We start from the raw sequence: 21,963 nt of genomic DNA, 5'->3' as shown, positions 1-21,963 counted from the left end.
ATGACATTGGTGACATGGCAGTCAGTACACAGGAAGTAATGCTCTAGGAGCTTATAAGCTGCATCCTTGTTCCCCCGGGATTTTAGCAAAGCACTGAAGTGGCAAAGGGATAGGACAATAAAGGTACAGTAATAAGAGGGCCTTAGGAGAAAGGGCTTAGAGAATGGCAAGCTGACTGGGGGAAACAGAGTGACAAGAAAGCAAAGGGAATCTCCAGACTTAAAAGCAAAGAATTCCCAGAGATTTCTTCTTTCAAGTATAGGGCATCTGCATTTCCTTTAAAACCTATTAAGGCCTTCACAGCTAACCTGACTTCCTTTGACATTCACTGAATGGGTTTCTATCTCTGAACACCTATCTCACTGTGTTAACTTCTGATCATCTTGACGATTTGGTTTATTCTACCACAATTTTTTAAAATGTCGACGTGTGAATGGAGCTCACATAGAAAGTGACTGCTCCCAAACATGTGTGCCAGCTCCACAGTTGGGACCGCGCTCCTTGGTCATGGGCCTTGCTCAGCACCTGCCTTTGCCCCCAAGGCTTCTGTGTCATTCTACCTGCCCAGGGTTGGGAAGCCTCTTGCAGCCACATACTCTGCCATGGATTCAGATGGGCCACAGCAGCAGGTGGCTTCCTCTTGGGTAGCTACAGACTTCTGGCACCCTCCTCTGCTAGACGTTTTGTTCTGATTTTTACAGCCATTTTAAACTTCCAAAAGTAAAGATTTTTCTTCCTTCAATCTGCTTTTCGGTTTTGCTGTTATAGTGTCAACTAGTCTTCTGCAAATGGCAATATGTTCTATGCTTTGTCTAGCCTCTTCCTAAGACACCTAACTGTCCCTGAAATGAAACCTCTTGTTTACAAGCATTTTAAAGTCATGGCTCTATTAAACAATGAAATTGATTACACTGTAAATGGTAAAGGTTTGGATTTTAAAAACTGTTATTTATGTATGCATTTTCAGTCTATCTCTGATCACAGTGTTTGTCCTAAATTGCATGCGGGTTGGAAAGAAGAAAAGAAACTTCATAAGGTGTGATAAATGGTGAAAAGCCACGGAACCAAACAACCTATGGGACAGAATATATATATATATATATATATATATATATATATATATATAAAAGAAAAATTCTCTTGGAAGTTCTAAATGATCATATTCATGCCATATGTATTTATTAGTAATCACATTTTATTTCTTTAAAATGATGAACTCCAAGTCAGAGGATTGATGACAGACCTTTGTTGAATAGAATCTGTTCATAGTAGGTGCTCAAGAAATCTTCAGTGAATTGCATATGGTATTCAATGAGAGGCTTATATCCAATGACCTCTAACATGCTACCTCACTTTGACCTGTGATTTTATAGAATTTTCTTAAGAACAAGGTTAATAAATGGGGAAAAGCTCCTGTAGATATGGATTGCCAGTTTCTTCAAACTACAAGGTGATCCCAGAAAGCTCGTAGAATGGTGATCAAAGGACCAGGCTTCACTGAAGACCAGTTTCCATTCTGCATGATTTACATTAAATCAGATGCCAAAGACAAACAGCCTGGGTTCTCACCCATCGGCATCGCCCCAATTGACTTTTAAAAAGTACATTATTTCTATTGCCTTCAAATTCTTCAAGCATTTTTGCAACAATTATAGAAATCTACTTGGTTTTTGTCTGCAATGACGAATATCTGGATGTTTATTAGGAGTTAAGAAAAGCTCAGTAGAAATGATCAGGCTTTCTTCTACTTGGTTACATGCGTGGGCTCAAATGAATAAAAATAACAGCAGCTCATTGTCATGTAGCATTTTAAGATATACATGTACTTCTCAATAAATGTGGATAGATAAGGTATTATTTTTCTGTTTAAAAATTTAGAACTGAACTTCAGAGACGTCTCACGAGTAGCCCCATTCTGTAGTTAGCAGAAGCAGGAGCCGGACCCACTATTCAATTGATAATACGAGTTGTTTTTTGCTATACTATACACTGTTCATCACAGTTCTTTACAAACTGTGTCCAAAATTTTAATATTTTTTTCTGACTTATTTTGTATCTACGAGGCTGTTTTTTAAGGACTGGGAACTCCATGGGGGCTACTGGTTTTAGCTAAAGGCCTCATACACATGTGGTACTTAGTAAATGGCAGAAGAAGGTGAAGTGTGGATACTCCAGAAGATCAGGTCTTGCTTCAACAAAATATCCAGAAAAGAAATTAAGAAAATGATCTAAAGACAGTGGAATAAATCTGACATAACTTTCCTATGTACATATATGAGTACTCCATAGTGAATCCCATCATCACATCCACAAGACTGGGATCCTAATTAGAACAAGATACACTCCATGCTTGTATAAATATATCAAAATAGATTCTACTGTCATGTATAACTAAAAAGAACCAATAAAAATTGTATCAAGGAAACACAGCAGGAAGAAAGGTAGCTCTTTAATAAATGGCACTGGAGAAACTGCTATGCACATGTAATAAAATGAAATCAGATCCTGATTTTGCGGCATACTCAAAAATTGACCTAAAATGGCATGAAGACTCAAGCTTAAGTCCCAAAGCTGAAAGGCCCCATGACACTGGGATTCATAGTGAACTTTTTTTTTTCAATATGACACAAAAAACACAGTCAAACAAGAGCAAAAATAAATAAGTAGGAGCATATAAAATTTAAAAGTTTCTGAGACACCAAAGGAAGCAGTCAGCAAAATGGAAAAAAAAAACCCTACAAAATGGAAGGAAATATTTGAAAGACATAGATCCAATAAGGGGTTAATATCAAAATATATAAAAATTAATACAACTGTATAGTAAAAAATCAAATAACCCAATTAAAAATTATCAGAAAGCTTGAAAAGACTTTTTTTTTCTGAAAAAGATATATAAATGGTCAATAAATACACAAAAAAGTACAGACTATCACTAATCATCAGGGAAATGCCAATCAAAACCACTATAAAATGTCACCTCACACCTGTGAGAATGGCCAATATAAAAAGTTAAAATGTGTGTTGGCAATGATGTAGAGAAAAGGGAACACACACACATTGTTGGTGGCATGGTAAATTGGTACGACCATTATGAAAAACATGGAAGTTCTTCCAAAAATTAATACAACTTCTATATGACCTAATATATTGTGGGTATGTATCCAAAGGAAGTAACATCATTATCTCAAATATCTGCCTTCCCATGCTCATTATAGCATTCTTCACAATAGAGAAACAACTTAAGTGTCTGTTGATAGATGAATAGATGAAGAAAATGTGCTAAATATAGACAATGGAATGGTATTCATCTAAAGCAAAGATGGAATCCTATCATTTGCCTCAACCTGGATAAACCTGGAGGACCTTTGAATATGCCAGTTACAGAAGGACAAGTACTGTATCCCTTATATGCATGTGAGAACTAAAAGAAACGGAACTTCCAGAAACAGAGAATAGGAGGGCGGTTAACTGAGAAGCAGGGGTGAGGGAAATGGGGAGCTCTTGATCAAAGCATACAAACTCCCCAAATTATAAAATGAACACGTTCTGGAGAACTAGGGCATGACATGGTGACCAGAGTAAGACTGTATTGTGTACTTGAAATTTGTGAGGGGAGTAGATTTTAAATGGTTCTACACACACACACACACACACACACACACACACACACACCAGTAACTGTGTGAGGTGAGAGATATGCTAATTAGCCTGATTGTGATTATTTCACCATGTGCATATGTGTATCAAAACCTCATGTGGTACACTTTAAATATGTGCAGTTTTTATTTACCAGTTATGCCCCAGTAAAACTGGGGAAAAACAGATCAACTTCTCCCAAATTCTAGATTTCATTGCCTCTGTCACTCTGTGCCTCAGGCTTTCTAAATTTCTCCAGCCTTTCTGTGGGATCTTCATAAATAAAGATCAGTTGAGTGGTTCATTAGAAAGAAACGAATTCCTTCTTCAAAATTAACTTGTTTTCTGTTTCCTACGGCTCCTCTCCACATGAACTAATGACTGAATCCATCAGCCACTCCTTTTGGATCCCAACAGACCAATAGAATCCCATTTATCAGGAACTCGGTATACTCGGTATACTCGGTATACGATTCCCAGGTTACAGCCCTCTGAACTGTTTGTCTTAGCTGTCGTCCTTGCTTTTCTCTGCCCCCTCATAATCAATCAATATAAATCAATCATTAATAATTTTGTGAAAATCGTGACTTTGCAGTAATGTTTTTATATCGCCAGTGACGATCCTGGCTCATTTTTGACGTCCACGGTTAGAATGGAAACTAAAAGCACATTCTGCCTTCATTGTCTTCATGCACTCTCCTTCTCTCTCTTCCTACCCTCATTGTCAAGGTCATGGACAGTGTGACTGTGGGAGATGTGACTGCAGAGCCGGCTGGTATGGGAAGAAGTGTGAGCACCCACGTTCCTGCCTGCTGTCTGCTGAGGAGAGCATCAGCAAGTGTCAGGGAGGCGCTGAGCTGCCCTGCTCTGGAAGGGGTGAGTGTGGTCTCTGGGGCTTGTCACTGATTCCTAATCCTGTGCTTCAGAGGAATACCATTCACGGGAGTCTTACAGAAGAGCACTTGCATGAGAGAAGGTTGGTTATCTGAACTGATAACCAGTCCACCGCTGACCAGGGGAATTACATGGTGAAAGATCTCCCCCCAACCGCCCCACCCACACATGTGCACTTGCTTGTACACACGTGCACATACACACTGTCCATAGTGTCTGTAGCTTTGAAGACTGCTCAGTTTCAGTTCCCTTTCATTCTGTTCAATGTTACTCTTTTATTTAAGTTCAGTTTGCATATTTACTTAAAGCTTTTGAATGAGATGATTCAATTGTGCACTGACATTTGTGAAACCCACTACCCTTATTTTGGGAGATGGCTGGCTTTTGAAAAGGAACTGTATAAACAGCCCTGAACAGGTGCTGTCGTTTTAGAAGACAGACTCAGATGTGTGCTTACTACCAGAGCAGCATAATTTCAGAAGGAAAAATTCACCTAGAGGAAAAGTGGTTTGTTTGTTCTTTTTGTCAAAATGAGAAACACAAATTCACATTTCATATGGGAATAGCAAACTTTACATGAAATGTACTTCCAGAGGAACTGTTAATTGATGGTATTACACTTTTGTTTAAGAAAGAGGAAAGGAGAAGAAGTTTAATTTTCTGTTCCTTATCTCTTTTTAAAATCTACTTTTTAAAATTAAGACATAACATGAAATTTAGCCTTCTAAAATGCAAAACTCATTGTTTTAAATATAGTCACGGAATTATGAAACGACCACCACTAATTCTAGGACATTTTTTAGAAAACCCACTCCCCCATAGTGTCACTCCCAGCCAGTAGAAACCACCAACCTACTTTCTGCTGTGGATTTATCTATTCTGGATATTTTGTATAAATGGAATCACAAAATATGTAGTCTTTTTGTGGTTGGCTTAACATAATGTTTTCACTTAGTATAACGTTTTCAAGGTTCATCAGTGTTGTATTGTGTATTAGTACTTGGTGGATTTTTATGGCTTAATAATATTAAACAGTGTGGATATCCCATAGTTGTTTATCCACTCATCGGTTGATGGATATTTAGATAATTGCTTGTCTTTTACTCATTGGTCCTTATGAATGATGCTTCTATGAACATTCATGCAAAAGCATTTGTGTTGGCATGAGTTTTCATTTCTTTGGGTGCATACTATGAGTGAATTCCATATGCTGAGTCATATGATCACACCACATGTTACTTTTTTAGTGTTATGAGGGTGTCTCTAAAATGGTTGCAACTTTTTATGATCCAATCAGCGGTGACAGTTCCAAATTCTTCATATCTTGTCCTTGCCTGGCTTTTTATTACTTACCAGTTTCTTTATATAGAAAACTCCCTAGTCTCCAAAGTTTTTTTGTGTGTGTTATAGGTGTTTTCTCATGACCAATATTTTCCTCTAATGATTATAAATAGGATACTAGGTTATGGGTAGAAGGATTTATTGTTTTAATTTCAGAAGTACTTCTGACTAGCCCCATCTTCCACCAGCTATCCAGAGAGGAACTATTTCTCCACTTGCTTTAATAATTCTGCCAGATGGTGCTGTGTATGCCTGTTGTGCTTTGAAGTATCAAAAAATCAAAATTATCATCCCTCAGATTAACATTATTTACCCTTACTTACAATCTACAGCAAAACAAACAATTTCTCATTACAACTTAATATTGACAAAATGCTTACCTATTGTGCCTCGTCATATGAAAAAGAATGGACATAGGAAGCCCAATCAGTGTCTCTTCTTATTAAAATCAATCAGTTTATCTTGTCATAACTTTATAATACTATAGGGGACAATTTCATGCAGGGAGGGAAAGAAAATAACTTTATCTCAAAATAGATTTTGTCTTGAGAACCTTTTCCAGATGTGTTTACTTGAGAAAAGATATAGTTTTGCTACCATCTTAAAGTGATAAAGCACAGGGAAGTCTAATACGTTACAGCATTTTCTAAGTTAAAGGGCTCACTTTCTATAAGATAATCTTGAGTGGCTATGTATATAGTATAAGTAAATAGAGTAGTTTCTATACTATATTTATATTATTTACCAATAAGGATATCTGCTTATGTCAACTCCCCCCAAAAAATCTGCAACAAAATTCAAAAGTTCTTTCTAATTTAAAGATCAAAATGATAAATTATATAATGAGGAAAGAGAAAGCACATACATTACCTCTCAAACATGGAAAATCACTTTAGTATACAGATTCCAGTGGGTTTTCATTGGTCTCTAAGTTTTTTTTTTAATACATAGAACAATAGTGAGAGCATTTTTGTAGACATCATATTGATCTTGAATAAACTCTGACAAGGCTTGATCTTCAAACACATATTGGTCTCTTATCTTTCTAAGAGTAACTATTTAGCTATCATTTGAAAGTAATGGAGTATATTTAAAATATATTTTATCAAAAAGATGTTGAATACATGTATAGAATTTTGACTTAAAAGTCATTAAATTCACTTAAGCCTATAAAAAGTAGAAATCCTATCTTGATTTTTATGGATTAACATGCTTTAATTAATGAGTTAAATAATTTAAAAAAATTTCTTGCCTAGGACTATATTGTCAGAGAAATACTTTGTAAATAAATGATAAACTTCACCAGTTCCTTTATAGGGAAAAGGAGATCTTGATGAGTGCAGTGATCTTCCAGGGAACCAGAGCAAAATAGAAGGTAGAATAAGGGAGAATAAAAACTAAGGATTTATGAAAGCCAGTGCAGGGCTCAGACCCAGTGGTCAGAGACCTTGGAGTTCTTCAAACTACATCTGCAAATTCACTGGCACTGGGTGTTTGGAAGCAAACATCCAACATGAAAACTTTCAAAGGATTAGTTTTGCAATTTTTGAATGAACGCTGCAGCTGTGGTTACATGAGTGAAGAAAGCAATTACAAGGCCCATCAGTTCTCAAGCCTGAGAGCCTCAGCAGCTCACCAGCTGGGGCCCAAAGACAAACAAAGGCCCAGAAGCCTAAAACCTCCTGTAGGTTGTTCTCACATTCTGCAGAGGTCAGGTGATGGATTTTTTTTTTTTTTTTTTTTACCAGAAATGAATTGAGACTCCTTGCTTCCACTAGTGGTGATTAAGTGGGAGCATTATGTTTCAAAGGTAGGAAAACAAATTATATGATCTCTTAAGTTCTTTATTAATCATTCCTTGTGTTCCATTTCTTATTACCTACAGATATCATTTCATGATGGATCATCTATAATCCATGTACATATAAAATTATTTATTAGTTTCTGCTTCTGAGATTAGGAGTGGAAAATCACATTCTAAATTCACATATCGGTGCTCTGCTAACAGTATAGGGGGAAAACAGCCAAATGTGTCTGACCTAACTTTCCTATATACATATGTGAATATACCACAGTTAATCTCACCCTTAAGACATTAAAATAAACTAAAATTAGCCAGCGTGGTGACACATGACTGTTAATCCCAGCGGCTCAGGAGGCTGAGACAGGATAATCATGAGTTCAAAGCCAGCCTCAGCAATTTATCAAGGTCCTAAGCAACCTCGTGAGACCCTAAATAAAATATAAAAAAGGCCTGGGGGTGTGGCTCAGTGGCTCTGGGTTCAATCCTTGGTAACAACAACAACAACAAAAAACACTAAAAGTAAATAGCAAAAAGATCAGTGGAGTATAGGGAAGGGAATGTGGGAGGGAGGAGGGCACTGGGAAGTACTGGGGACTGAATTAGAACAAATTATATCCATGTTCTTATAATTATTATGTCAGAATGAATCCTAATGTTATGTATAACTGAAAAGAACTAACAGAAACATCTACTAATGGACTTATTATAGGCTATAGATTAGTTTTAAACTCTTCTTGATTTAAAAATACATTTTCTTTATTACTGAGGTTCTTCTGAGCATGAGTCGGACTTTAGCCAATGCATATGAGCAAAGGATGTTTATCTTATCTAAGCAGAAGCTTTGAGAGGCAGAACATCATTTGAAATCCCCTTTTCCCTTTGGCCTGAGGATTTGCAGTTCTGGAAATAGGGGCTGTTTCCTTAGCCTGGGTTTTGGAAACAGGACCATTATCAGAAAGCTCTGCTGACCTCCAAGAACCTCTAATGTGAATGATAAAGAAATTTCTGTAGTTTTAAGAAACTGTGATTTGGGATTTCTTTGTTACTGCAGCAGAACTCCTTACTGACTGATACTGTCTTCCAAAAATTTAGGAAATATAGTTAACCTAAAACAAATGAACAGGCAGGCAAACACAACAAATTTACATATAAACCTAATGATTTAGATGATCACATGAACACTGGGGGTTAATATCTGTATGTATAGGTTATCAGGATCAAGAGCTAAATCAAAAAAATATAAGCATACATTTTACAAATGAGATATTTATGCTGTTCTAAAAACAGCAGTTATGTGAATTTATTCAACAGGTGGAATGCTAAGAACATTGAATGAAATTTCTTTATGCTTTCCTCAAACATAATGAAGTAGGAAAAAGTATAATTATTATTCTTTTTACAGAAAAATGAAGTAGAAATTAGAACAGTTTGCTATTTCACATCAGAGGTGCAAGTTTTAATACAAACTCTTAATACAGTTTTACTGACTCCAGAACTATTGTTTTAGATAATTTACTTGTTCTTTTAGTATGCTATTTTCTAAAAAATATATAATAAATATATTTCCCTGCTACAAATACAATATCATACGAAATCATTAAAGTGGTTATATAATATTCCATTATATGTTTACATAGTAACCATCATATGGTCTTAGCAAAAGAATGTAACCAATCCTCGTATAATAGAAATCATATTGTCTCATTCAGTGCCACAGTTTATATTCCTGTAGCAGAACATGTACACAAAATCCTTAGTATTTATTGTTGAATGTGGAATGCATAGATCTAAATAAATAAAAATGGATTATATTTTTTAAATATAAAAGATCAGATGAATTTTATTCTCTAGAAAAATTGCACCAATATACCTTCTTATCGGGAGCATTAGAATGGTTCTTTTCACCCACTGATAGTGACAATTTAGATAATGCACTTTCCCAGATGAATTTTGCTCTTTGTATGTGCTGTGAACTTTTGCCATTTATCAAACTCCTTTCATTGATTTCCATGATCATCCAATATAAGTGCTGTATTGGCAGGCATCGCTACTCAGAAAGGCGTGTTTTCACTGTCTGCCTTCTTGATCACCATTTGTCCTTGGGGCTAAGCCATCTCTCTGCTTGGGAATACAGTCGTCTCTGCCCTGTGGTTTTCTTTGATCAGGCTTGTTCTTAGAAGTATTGCCTGTGTTTAGTTCCATAAACACATAGCCACACGTCCCTGTAGGAAAGATATGAAATGGAGGAAGAATGATAAATTAAGGTAAGTTATTTAATATTGGAACTTCCAGAAAATAGAAGCTATGGCTTCATTTTTTATCAATTAGCATGCTTTAATTAATGAATCGGGCAATTTTTCCCAATTTCCTTACCTAGGACCATACTTTGAAAGAATAATAGCATGCCAAATTCACACCATCTGTACATTTTTCATTTGAAGCCATAATTCATCTCTCCCTTGTATTGGCAAACCACATCTTCCAATTCTCTTGTTGTATTTATCAAGAGTAGTTTCCATGATGCATACCTGTTTTCTTTTGAAACCTATGTGTTTCTACTATATGTGGTTTTCGACCACTGAATCATTAATTTTCTTATTCATATTTACAAAGATGTTATATATTAGGAACAGAGAGAAAGTTGTACTATTGGAAATTCTCCAGACATTCTTAAGTACCATACCACATGTTGTGATTTTGATTCTATTTTTTAAAATCTTGGCTTGATTAGCTGCCTTATTGTAAGTTAATGGTGGCAGGAACATCCTGAGTGACCACATGACAAGGGAACCCCCATGTGTTCTTCCAGAAGCGCTTGGAGGAAGCAAGGGTGATTCAGCTTTCCTCTCTTCTGTGTCCTGGTAGATCAATCCACTCTGTCCACAAGTGCTGCAGACTCTGTGGCATTTCCAACCTAGAAGATGAAGAAACTGCCGTGAAAAAATCATCCTCTTTACTCTTCTTATCCAGGAGGAATTCTGCTTTAAGTGTGACTCAAATGGGGACAAATATTAATTAATTGGTGAATTATGTCAGCAGCCATAGTGTGGACTGTGTTGTGTTATGCTTCACATGTTCAGTAAAAACTCACTCTTGGACCACCAGGGAGACATCCTTCTTTCTTTGAGAGCACTTTGAATTTACAGTGCTTGGTATTTTGGCTTTTATATGCTGTTACCATGCAGTGACCCATGATAATGATATGTGGTCTAGAAGAGGGGAGCCTTTTGGTCAATTGCTTAGAAAAAAAATTATAACATCTTAAACTGTGCATGCATCCTAAATTTCACAAAAGCACAGGCATATAATTGTTATTTATTGTGACTTTTAAAAAGAGAGTATGAGGCAAAATGATTGGCATCCAAGGAGAACTAAGGAGGATGTCTTTAGCATCCTTTCTCCATGTCTTCCTGACACTTTTGCACTTCTCTATTGGGACACTGTGTTTTCTCATGACAGCCAAAGGTGCAGGTGCCCAGAACTGTGGTCCACTTGAAGGTCCTGATCATATTCTGTACTGAGTCTCTCAATCATATGATGGAGCATCATTTACTAAACTAGAAGTGTAATGGGCATACTTTAAAGGGAATGATTAAGATAATGGAGGCCAAGGGTGATTTGGGAGCTCTCCCTTCTGGTGGACAATTATTTATGGTCCTCACTTCCCCTCTTTTATTTTAGCTTGCTTGTCTTCTTGATATGTTCTTATTCAACAGACAGAAAGTAAAAAGAGAATTCAGAAACTGATTTAATAGTTTTGTTTATTAAATTATGGTATACAGTAACTAAATGAAAACATAATAAACATCACATTTAAAAAAAATTACCTGAGGCTTTTCTAACCCATAGTCCATAAAATTATATCACTACCAGGTAACACTGAATGAGTAATTTTGGCATATATTCCAGTCAATAATCTTGTTTAAGTATTTTATGTATGGCAACAGAACATTTTATATCAAAGATAGGAATCAGTCCAAATAAATATTCAATTTTTATTACATTCTGCATCATTTTTATGTGGCAAATTGAGAACCAGTGAAATTCTTTGGCTAAGAAAACTTCCTTATACAGGCTGCAACAAATACTGTCAAAACCTATTTGAAATGAAAATAGAAAATTGAATTCAACCCCAATTTCTGTAAGCAAGCTAAAAATAAAATGTGACAATCAGGACAATTTTGTTACTACAATTACATATTTATTTCTATTAAAATCTTGGTGGAAGATACAGTGTGTGTTTCCATAGGTTATTTACCTGATTTTACTAAATGTAAACAGGAAAGCCAGATACTTTGAGTGGGCAGCAGTCTGGTAATCAGCCCTATTCTTCATGGAACCAGATTCTTAGCAGATGTCCTTGGTAATAGAAAATCAATGAGGCAGGCTGCCATCAAGCTTGACCAGGGTCATGTAGCTTGGTCAGAACCTTGATTCTCCTCTTGGATATACGAATGTTATTAAAAATTAGTAGTCCAGGCATTGTGCTATAGTTGCAAAATAAATTCAGAAATGTAATACACTGTATACTCCCTAGACAATGTATGCCTCCTATGTTCATAAATGATGTTCTTTATCAAATCTAATCAATATTACATTATGATCATTATGATCACCCCACCAGCTTTTTTTTTTTTTTTTTGGCTAAGCCAGGGGTTAAGGAAACTAGAGCCAGTAGCTCTACATCTGTTTTTGCAAATAAAGTATGTCTGGAACATAGCCACACACTTGTTTACCCACAGATGCTTTCTTGTTATCCTGGCAAAATTGAATAATTGCCTCAGAGAGCCTGTGGCCCTCAAAGCCTAAAATATTTAACACATAGCCCTTTTCAGATAAAGTGTGCTGACCACAGGGATAAGCATTTGTGATAAATATGGGAATGTATTCAGAGAAAGGATTAAGGTTTTGAATCAGAGGATGAAGAAATCATTTGCTGTATTTGGGTAAAAACATGGCTTTATGAAATGAGGGAAACCTAGAATTGAGTCTGCAGGGATGAGTAGCATTAGAAAGACAATAATTTAGAAATGGATATTCCAAGTAGAGGAGTAAGTATGGGCAGAAATGCTGAAACAAGAAGGTATTAACTTGTATAGAGAACAGGGAGCAAACTCATTTTTTAAAAAAATTATAATTAATAATTATATAAATTCATAGGTTCACTGTGACATTTTCATAGATGCATATATCCTGGTTTGATGATGCCCACCCTCATGTATACCCTCTTGCTCTTGTTGTGCTTTGCCATCGCTCAAGTCTCCTTCTCCTCCCCTTACAGACCCTCTTCTGCTTTTAGGTCATCCTTATATTGTTTGTCTTTAGTTTTCTCATATGAAAGAAAACATGGTAATTGTCTTTCTGTATGTGACTTATTTTTCTTAACATTATGTCCTCCAGTTCTTTCCATTTCCCTGAAAATGACGTGATTTCACTCTTTTATATGGCTAAACTGTGTATATAAACCATATTTTTCTTTATCAGCTTATCTGTTGACAGGCATGTAGGCTGATTCCATATTTTGGCTACTGTGAATCATTCTGCAGTAAACATGCATATGTAGGCATCTGTTTTGTATGAAGACTTAATTTCCTTTGGATAAATACCCAGTAGTGGTATAGCTGGATCATATGCTAGTTCTAATTTTAGTTTTATGAGGGACTGCCATATTTTTTTCCATAGAGGTTATACTAATTTACATTCCTACCAACACCTTGTAAGGATTCATGTTCCTCTACATTTTCACCAGAATTTGTTATCATTATTTTTCAACAGCTATTCTGACTGAGGTGCTACGGAATCTCAATGTAATTTTGACATATATGTTCCTTATGCGGTTTTTTGTTTATTTATTGACCATTGGCCATTCATACAACTTCTTGTGATGGGTCTATTTAGATCATTTGCTCACTTTTTGATTGGATTGTTAAGTATTTGGGGTTTCTTATATATTCTGAATATTCTTTCTGTCAAATTAATAGTAGACAGAGATTTTCTCTCATTTTGTAGGTTGTCTCCTCGTTCTGCTGATTGTTTGCTGTGCTGAAGCTTTTTAATTTGATGAAATTGTATTTGTCAATTCTTGTTTTTGTTTTCTGAGCTATTGGATATATAACTTCAAGTGTCTCCCTTATCTTTTCTTATAGTGGTTTCAAAGCTTCAGGTCTTCCATTAAGGTCTTTTGATCTATTCTGAACTGATTTTTTTTTTTAACAGAATGAGAAGATGGGGTCTAGTTTCCATCTCTGTGTGTGGATATCTGGTTTCCCCAGCACTAGTTGTTAAAGAAGCAATCTTTTCTTTGGTATATGTTATATGTACCATGTATGTTATAACATGTATATTATTTTCATATGTATATGGAAATCAGTTGTCTGTAGAGGTGTGGTTCTATTCTGGGCCCTCTATCCTGTTCCATGGATCTATGTGTCTGTTTTTATGCCATTCCCATGCTGTGTTTGTTAGTGTGGCTCTGGAGTACATTTTGAAGTAAAGTACTGTGATGCCTTTAGCATTGCTCTTTTTGCCCAGGATTGCTTTGGTTATTCCGGGTCATTTGTGAATTCTTATGAATCTTTGGATTAATTTTTCTAGTTCTGTGAAGAATGTAATTTGCACTTTGATGGAGACTTTATGGAATTTGTAGACCGCTTTCACTACTATGAGCCTTTTAACAATATTTATTCTCCCAACCCATAAATATTGGAGGTATCTCCACCTTCTGGTATCTTCTTCAATGTCTTCCTTCAGTGTTTTGTAGTTTTCATTGTAGTTATTTTATATCCTTGGTTAGATTTACTCCCAGGTATTTTACTTTTTGTAGCTATTGTGAATGACATTGCTTTCCTGAATTTTTTCTTAGAAAGTTAATTAGTAGTGCATAGAAAAGTTAACGATATATTTGTGTTGATTTTTTTTGTGTGTGTGTGTGTGTTGATTTTTAACCCAGATACTTTGCTTAATTTGCCAATTCTGCGTCTTTTGGTGGAGTTCTAGTGTTTTCTAAGTATAGAATCAGATCATCTTCAGACAGAGAAAATTTGACTTCCGTCTTTCCTATTTGTATCCCTGTTATTTATTTCTTGTGCCTAATTTCTCTGGCTATCATTTTAGTTAGTATATTGAATAAGTGAGAGTTGACAGCATTGTCTTTTTCCTTATATAATGTTGGCCATGTTTGTCATATATAGCATTTATTTTGTTGAGGTATGTTCCTTCTAAATCATATCATGAAGGGATGTTGAATTTAATTAAAGTTTTTTTTTCAGCATCTTTTGAGATGTTCTGTGATTCTTATCCTTGATTTTGTTTTTGTGCTATGTTATGTTTATTTATTTGTGTATGTTGAATTATCCTTGCATGCCTGGAATGGAACCAGCTTGATCATGGTGTATGGTTTGTTTAATGTGCTTTGAAATTCAATTTGGAAGGTTTTATTACGAATTATTAAGTCAATATTCATCAAGGATGTTAGTCTTAGTTTCCTTTTCCTTCTTTCTTTCTTTTTTCTTATTGAATTCTTATCAGGTTTTGTTACCAGGGAAATACTAGCTTTGTAGAATAAATTTGGAATAGTTTCTTCTCTTTCTATTTTATGTAATAGTTTGAGAAACATTCGTATTAATTATTACTTAAAAGTCTGTTAAAATTTAAGAGTGAATCCACTTGTACCTGAAGATTCCCTTCTTGAGAGACTGTATTACTTGTCAGTCTTATTGCTTCTTATTGATATGTTTAGTTTTTTTTTAAATATATTCCGGAATCAAGTTTGGTAGGTCATATGTGTCTAGAAATTTGTTCATTGCTTCTAGATTTTTCAGTTTATTAGCATATAATTTGTTTTGGTCTTATTTTTCTCTTGGTTAGTTTAGCTAAAGGTTTACCAGTTTATTCTTTCAAATAACCAATTCTTTTTTTATATTTTATATGCTTTTAATTTCCCTTTCATTTTTTTTTTGCCTTGATCATTATTATTTCTTTCTTTCTACTGATTTTGGGTTTAGTCTGCTCTTGATTTTTAAGACCTTGAGAGGCATCATTTAGTCATATATTTGGTGTCTCTGTTTTTGAAATATAGGTTCTCATAGCTTTGTATTTTTTACTGTATTTTTTATACACTCTGATGTGTTGTGTTTCCATATTCATTTGATCTTATGGAATTTTCATCCCATTATGTATTTATTCAATGACCCACTATTTGTTCCAAAGTGTATTATTCAGTTTCCATGTGTTTGTATTATTTCTGTAGTTTCTCTTCTAGGGTCATTCCATTATGTTATCATAAGACGGAAGAAATTATTTCAGTATTTTTTGTTTGCCAAGACTTTTGTGGCCTAATGTATGATATGAACTATTCTGGAAATAGTTCCATGTGCTGATGAAAATAATGTGTATTCTTCAACTGTTGATGGGAATATTCTGTAGATGTCTATTGTGTCCATTTGATTTATTCTATAATTTTACTCTGATGTTCTTTGGTGAGCTTTTGTCTGTATGGTGTATCTATTGGTTAGGGCAGGATTTGAATTCTAATGGATAGTGGAGTATAGGAGTCTCTCTCTCCCTTGTGTCCTGTAGCATTGTTTTTTTGTTTTTTGTTTTTTGTTTTTTTTTTACAAAATTGGGTGCTCCAAACTTGTATGCATATATAATTATTATACTTTCTTTTTTTTTTCATACTGGAGTTTGAACTCAAGGTCTCACACATGATAGGCAAGTGCTCTACCACTGAACTATATCTCCAGCCTTTTTAATTTTATTTTATTTGAGACAGAGTCTTCTTAACTTGCCTTAAACTTGAAATCCTCCTGCCTTAGGCCCCTGATTAGGTGGGATTATAGGCATATGCCACCATTCCCAGCTTTGTTATTTGTTCTTGGTCAATTATTAATATGCAATAACCTTTGTTGTAACTTTGAACTGATTGATTTAGTGTCTGTTTTGTCAGATGTGAGTGCAGCTACTCCTGTTTGCTTTTGGATTCCATTTGCTTAGAATATCATTTCCTACCTTTTTACTTTCAATCTGCATATGTCTTTGCAGGTGAGATGAGTTTCTTGCAGACATTATATTGTTGGGTCTTGTTTTTCTAATCCAGTTAGTTAATCCATGTCTTTCAATTGGAGAATTAAGACCATCTACATTAAATGTCATTATTGAAAGTTACATACTTGTTCCTGTCATTTTGGTTTTCTTCTGGTGGTTTGAATATTTCATACTAATTGCTTCCTCTCTTATTAATTTAGAAGTTTGACAGTTTTCTGTATTAATAATGATTAATTCTTACTGATTTTTTAATTGTTTTGTTTTTGCTTATCTACTCTTCTGGTGAGATTTATTCTTTCCCATTCTCTCTTCCTTTTCTGGATGTAGGATTCCTTTAAGTATCTTCTGAAATGTTGGTTTAGTGGTCATCCCTCAGTTTATGCTTAACATTGAAGGTCTTTATTTTTTTCATCAAATTAGAAGGATAACTTTAAGGTACAGTAATCTAGGTAGGCAGTTTTTAATTTTTTTAAAAGGACTTGAAATACATCATTAAATACTCTCCTAGCCTTTTAGAATTTCTGCTGAAAAGTTAGCTGTCATTCAAATGGGTTTGCCTTTAAATGTGACTTGACAGTTTATGTTTTTGAGGGCTTATTTTCTGATCATTTCTATTTTGCCTTCTAATTGCCTCCTGTATCTGGATGTCCATGGTTTTTTTTTTCCCAAGAGTTGGGAAATTTGCTAAATAGACTTCATAACATCCGTCTGTATCTCATCTCCCTCATGTACTCCAATTATGCATATTTTTGGTCTTTAAATAGTGCCTAATAAATCTTGTATATTCTGTTTACTATTTTATGTCTTTATTATTGTCTGAATGTGATAATTCATCAACATTCTCTTTAAGCCCTGACAATTTTTTTTTCCTCCACTTGATCTAGTTTATTGGTGATGCTTGTTTATTGGTGATGTAATAAGTTTTTAATATGACGTATTATAATTTTCACTTGCAAGATTTCTGTTTGCCTCTTTTTCAAAGTCTTATTCTCTTCATTTAATTGTTCACTCATATACTTGTCTTCCTTAATTAAGTCAGATTTTTTTTGTATCGTTTAGGAATTCATTATTACTTTAAAAAATTATCCTTTTGAATTCTTTGTGCAGCATTTCTTCTACTTTGACATCACTGAAATCAGTTACTAGAGAGTTATGAACTTTAGGAGGTTACACGATTGCCTAATAATATTCTATTCTTCATATAGTCCATGTTTCTCTGTTGAAATTTGTGCATCTGTTAGGATGACTGTCTCTTCCACTTTTATGTGGGGACCTTCTTTTGATGATGTGCCCTTTGATACTAACTTGTTGTGAAATGTTGAGTTTTGTTTCACACTGTCCACCATAGTTTCCCTGTGGCTTCTTTGGCTGTGATTAGTGGATTTTGACACAATGCTTAAGGAACAGAGCCTGCGGGAACTGCTTTCTCTGTAGGTCTTGCAAGAGTGGGGTTCCTCTGATATTTCCAGCAGGAATACTGTAGACAGCAGAATATGTGGGGTGCACCATCTGTGGTTACTCTGCAGTCTGGTCATCACTGTGTGGCCTGGTATATCATGGGAGAAACCTATACAGAATTCCCTTCTTGTAGATGCAGTGTCCACAACTATTGTGTTGTTCTCTGTGCCATTGCTACATAGGTGAATGTTACGGAGTGGGGCTTCAGCCTGTACCAGCAGTGCCTAGTTGGGGCTGGTCAATGAGTGGGCTCTTATGTCACCTATTCTTTAAGTTAATATTGACATTTCTGCCAGGGTTTGAGTTGAGGTAGGTAATAGCTGCAGTAAGGCGAAATTTCTCCAAGCTGGGTTGTGAGTGTAACTCAATAGCAGAACACCCACCCAACATGCTTCAAGTTTCAGGTTCCCCATCCCTGCACAGGAGGGAGAAAAACAACAGCAGCAAAACAGAGTAAGAAGTGAAGTAAATACCAAATAAAACAGCAAGCCCAATAACAACGACAGAAAAGGGAGGGGTAAAACATAACAGTAACTAAAAAGTTAAAAAATAAAATTAAGATGAATGGTAAGGAAAGAAAAAGAACACAAGGAAAAAAGAAATAATAAAAATATTAAAAAGAGGAGAAAAGAGAAAGCAGGAGAAATGCCAAAGTTTTTAAACAGGGAAGAAAAGACCAAATGAATGTTAAAAGTAGAGAGGAACACACACACACACACACCAGCAGCAGCAGCAGCAATAAGAAATGTATTCATAAAAAAATAAAAATTTCCCCTCTTCCAAAGTGCTAGATGGTGCAGGCAAGACGGACTCTTTGGCACCTGCGCCAATCAGCTTCGAGCCCTTTGGAGAGCTGGTAGTCATTCACACCCTTCTTTCCTTTGCCTGGCTTGCCAGGAGGCCCCGGGGAGTGGTTGTGGCCTCTTTCCCCAGCATTCCTGCTGGCTTCCAGAAACACCTTGTAAAGGGGAAGCGTCCTCTGTTCCCTTCAAGATTGCCTTCCTGTTTCCCACTATGTAGAATTCTCAGGGGGAATATGTCAGATTCATCTTGCTTAAGGCCCATATATTGCATTATTCCTGAACTGCCAAATAAAACTAAGGTGACGGAGATCCAGATCTTTCCATGAACAAGACAGATACTTTACTTCCTCACATGAGCCTTCTTCTGTCTCCCTGAACCTCAAATCATGCTTGTGTATCTACTGACACAATCTGAGAAAACAAGCACAAATACAAAATCATTTTATTCAAAATTGTTTGTATCAGCAAATTATTAAAATGACAATTGTTTTTAGTAGTCAGATTATCATTTTCAGGGTCACATTTTTCTTGATATTGGAGATATATATTGAACTATAGCTAGTTGTGTAACTGAGTCCTTGCTACGAGGGTGAGCAGTTGAACAGACTGTGACTTAGTCTGGCTCCCACCACTTGCCAGCTGTGGAACTCAGCAAGTTTTGGGCAAAAATGGCAGCAGAATCCTTCGAGGTGATTTTGAACTGAGTTCTGTAATCTGCATTTCCTCCCTTTCTCCACTCTCTCTGCAGTAAGTGAACTTGACTCTGGGTTCTGACTCATTTGGATCCTAGATTGTATATCTACTTTCATGGACTCACACCTGTCATTTCTGGCTCACCTTCACAGTGGACTTGGAGTCTGATTTTGCCTAGCTATCTAGACGAAATGAGAGCCAGCTCCTCCTTGTGGGAACCATGTGACTCACCCACGCATGCTTTCAGTCTGCCTTCTACCAAGTATCTGTTTGGAGTACAGAGTAACGTATTTTTCAGTGTGGCACCCTTTCATCTGGCATACAATAATTAAGATGGATGAGTTTTGGTTCTCCATAAATATTTATTTCTCATGTGGTGTCTTTTATTGGGAGAAAGGAGGGAAAACAGGATTCTCTGGCTTCCTGTTTAGATTTTTAAATAATTTTAGCCTCTTTGCTGTTTGAAATATTCGTGCCATGTGGATGCTGATAAATAATACCAAATGGTCTGGCATAGTGCAGTAGTGAGACATTTGAGACTTGGAGAGTCCCAAGGATGGAACAGCAACTATTTTGAGGTCATGTATAAAGTCATTTATAAGAATATTAACTGCTTTGCCAGGGTTTCTCCCCAAAGCCCTGTATTGCACAACAGTTAACTGAAGAATGCAGAAATGTTAATGTCAAGAAAATAGAGAGTAGACGATAACCTGAAAAGGTCTTTTACACTGTTGTCTTGGCTTGCTGAGCTGGAAGGTGGGTAGGGTTAATGTTCCTACTGAATTGTGGTCGTAGTGATGAGACAGGATCACAGAACTCGTGCTCCAGAGTGTGGTTTATTGTAATTACAAAAGAGACTGTGGCAAAACTCAAGTGGCATAATTCATGCTTGAGCCTAGACACATTCATCTGTATAATTCTATTACATAAAGAGAGAGATCCAGAGGGATTGCAGTCTTCAGGTGGGGCTTATTAGTAAATAATATTTTGGAGGTGTGAGAGGTCTACACCCAGGTGTGACAGGACACATACCTGCTGACATCACCTGGTTCATAGGTGTTACTCCAGCCCCTTGCTTATTTCAGGTCCTGAAAACGCTCTTCCCAGGCATGAGTTTCCTTCTTGGCTAGAGAGACTTCATCAGGCTGCCAAGATTTTGCCTTCCCTTTCAGCCTTATCTAGTCAACCAGTTTCCATTTGTGGAGTTGGATACCACAGAAGGGGCAGGAATGGCCACTAGACATCATGACATCCTCCTAGAGCAGACATTCTCATACCACTTATTGCGTGACCTGAAAAGGTTTGTTGTTTTGTTTTTAGCTTTTGGGGCCCTCATTTTATTATCTGTAAAAATTATACTATAGTAACTTGTTTCCTCTAAGATATTGTAAGGAATAATTTAGACACATATGCGAAATTTCTTTCTTACTTTAAAATAACATAGATTACAAGGGATTGCAAGAATTCAAGAGGATGGCATATCAGTGATCTCTAAGACAGAGAATTTAATAGTAAAACCATGATTAAAATTCCTTTAATCATTCACCTAATCCACATGTGTCTGTTAGGGATCCTGCAATGTACATAGAGCCACCTGAGGTGCTGTGGATGGGCTGACAAACAAGGGAACCACTGTCATTGAGCTTCTCATTGAAGCAAATTGAGACAGTATGATAGAGTGGCCATGGTGGCATTGGGTTGCCTTAGGTATGTGGTCAAGGAACCTTCCTGAGGAGCCCATTCTTGGCCAGATTTGAATATCGGAAGGGGTTAAATGAGAACTGAGGGAAGATAGCCAGAGGAAATAGAAACAAAGTCATTTATATAATCTTAGACTCAGGTAATGAAGATTTTCTAAAAGAGATCTAAGTCAAGTGGCATTTTTCCTTAAAGAGTTCATAGAGGAAGCAAGGACACTTAGATCTTGCAGAAGTATTTTTAAAAAAATGAGTGCCCAGTTATCTCCTGATTTGATTTGTCTGCTAGGTAACCTAAGCATCGGGGATTTAAAAGCTTACTGGGTGATTCCACTGTGAGGTCCCATTAAGAACCACCATTCTGCAGGGTTGTTTAGCAGGTATAGTCCAGTCGCAGATGGATGGGCACTTTAGTATTTGTCCTATTACCCACTGAGCAAATGAGTCTTAAAGGACTGCTTAAAAGTTGTACAAGACTTGCTATTGCATGGGGCTTTTGTCCCTTGCTCTGCTGAATAGGCAGGGAAAGGCTAAAGCAGGGTAAATATGGCAGGGAGGGTGGGGGAGCCAGCAGAGGGGAGCCTTGAGCAGG

The 21,963-nt window shown here is 36.1% G+C and overlaps 1 protein-coding gene across 1 annotated transcript in view; it reads left to right on the top strand.

Annotated features, from left to right (window-relative positions):
• The window catches only part of ITGBL1 (integrin subunit beta like 1), a 228,345-nt gene that overhangs the window by 125,396 nt on the left and 80,986 nt on the right, over window positions 1-21,963 (top strand). The window contains exon 7 of the mRNA XM_081307804.1: window positions 4,366-4,512. Within this exon, the coding sequence (XP_081163930.1) occupies window positions 4,366-4,512 (147 nt within the window). The remainder of the gene's footprint in view (window positions 1-4,365; window positions 4,513-21,963) is intronic.

This window comes from Spermophilus citellus (assembly GCF_964194105.1).
Source record: "Spermophilus citellus genome assembly, chromosome: 1".
Taxonomy (NCBI): Eukaryota; Metazoa; Chordata; class Mammalia; order Rodentia; family Sciuridae; genus Spermophilus; species Spermophilus citellus.
This window is presented reverse-complemented; position numbering and strand designations above follow the sequence as displayed.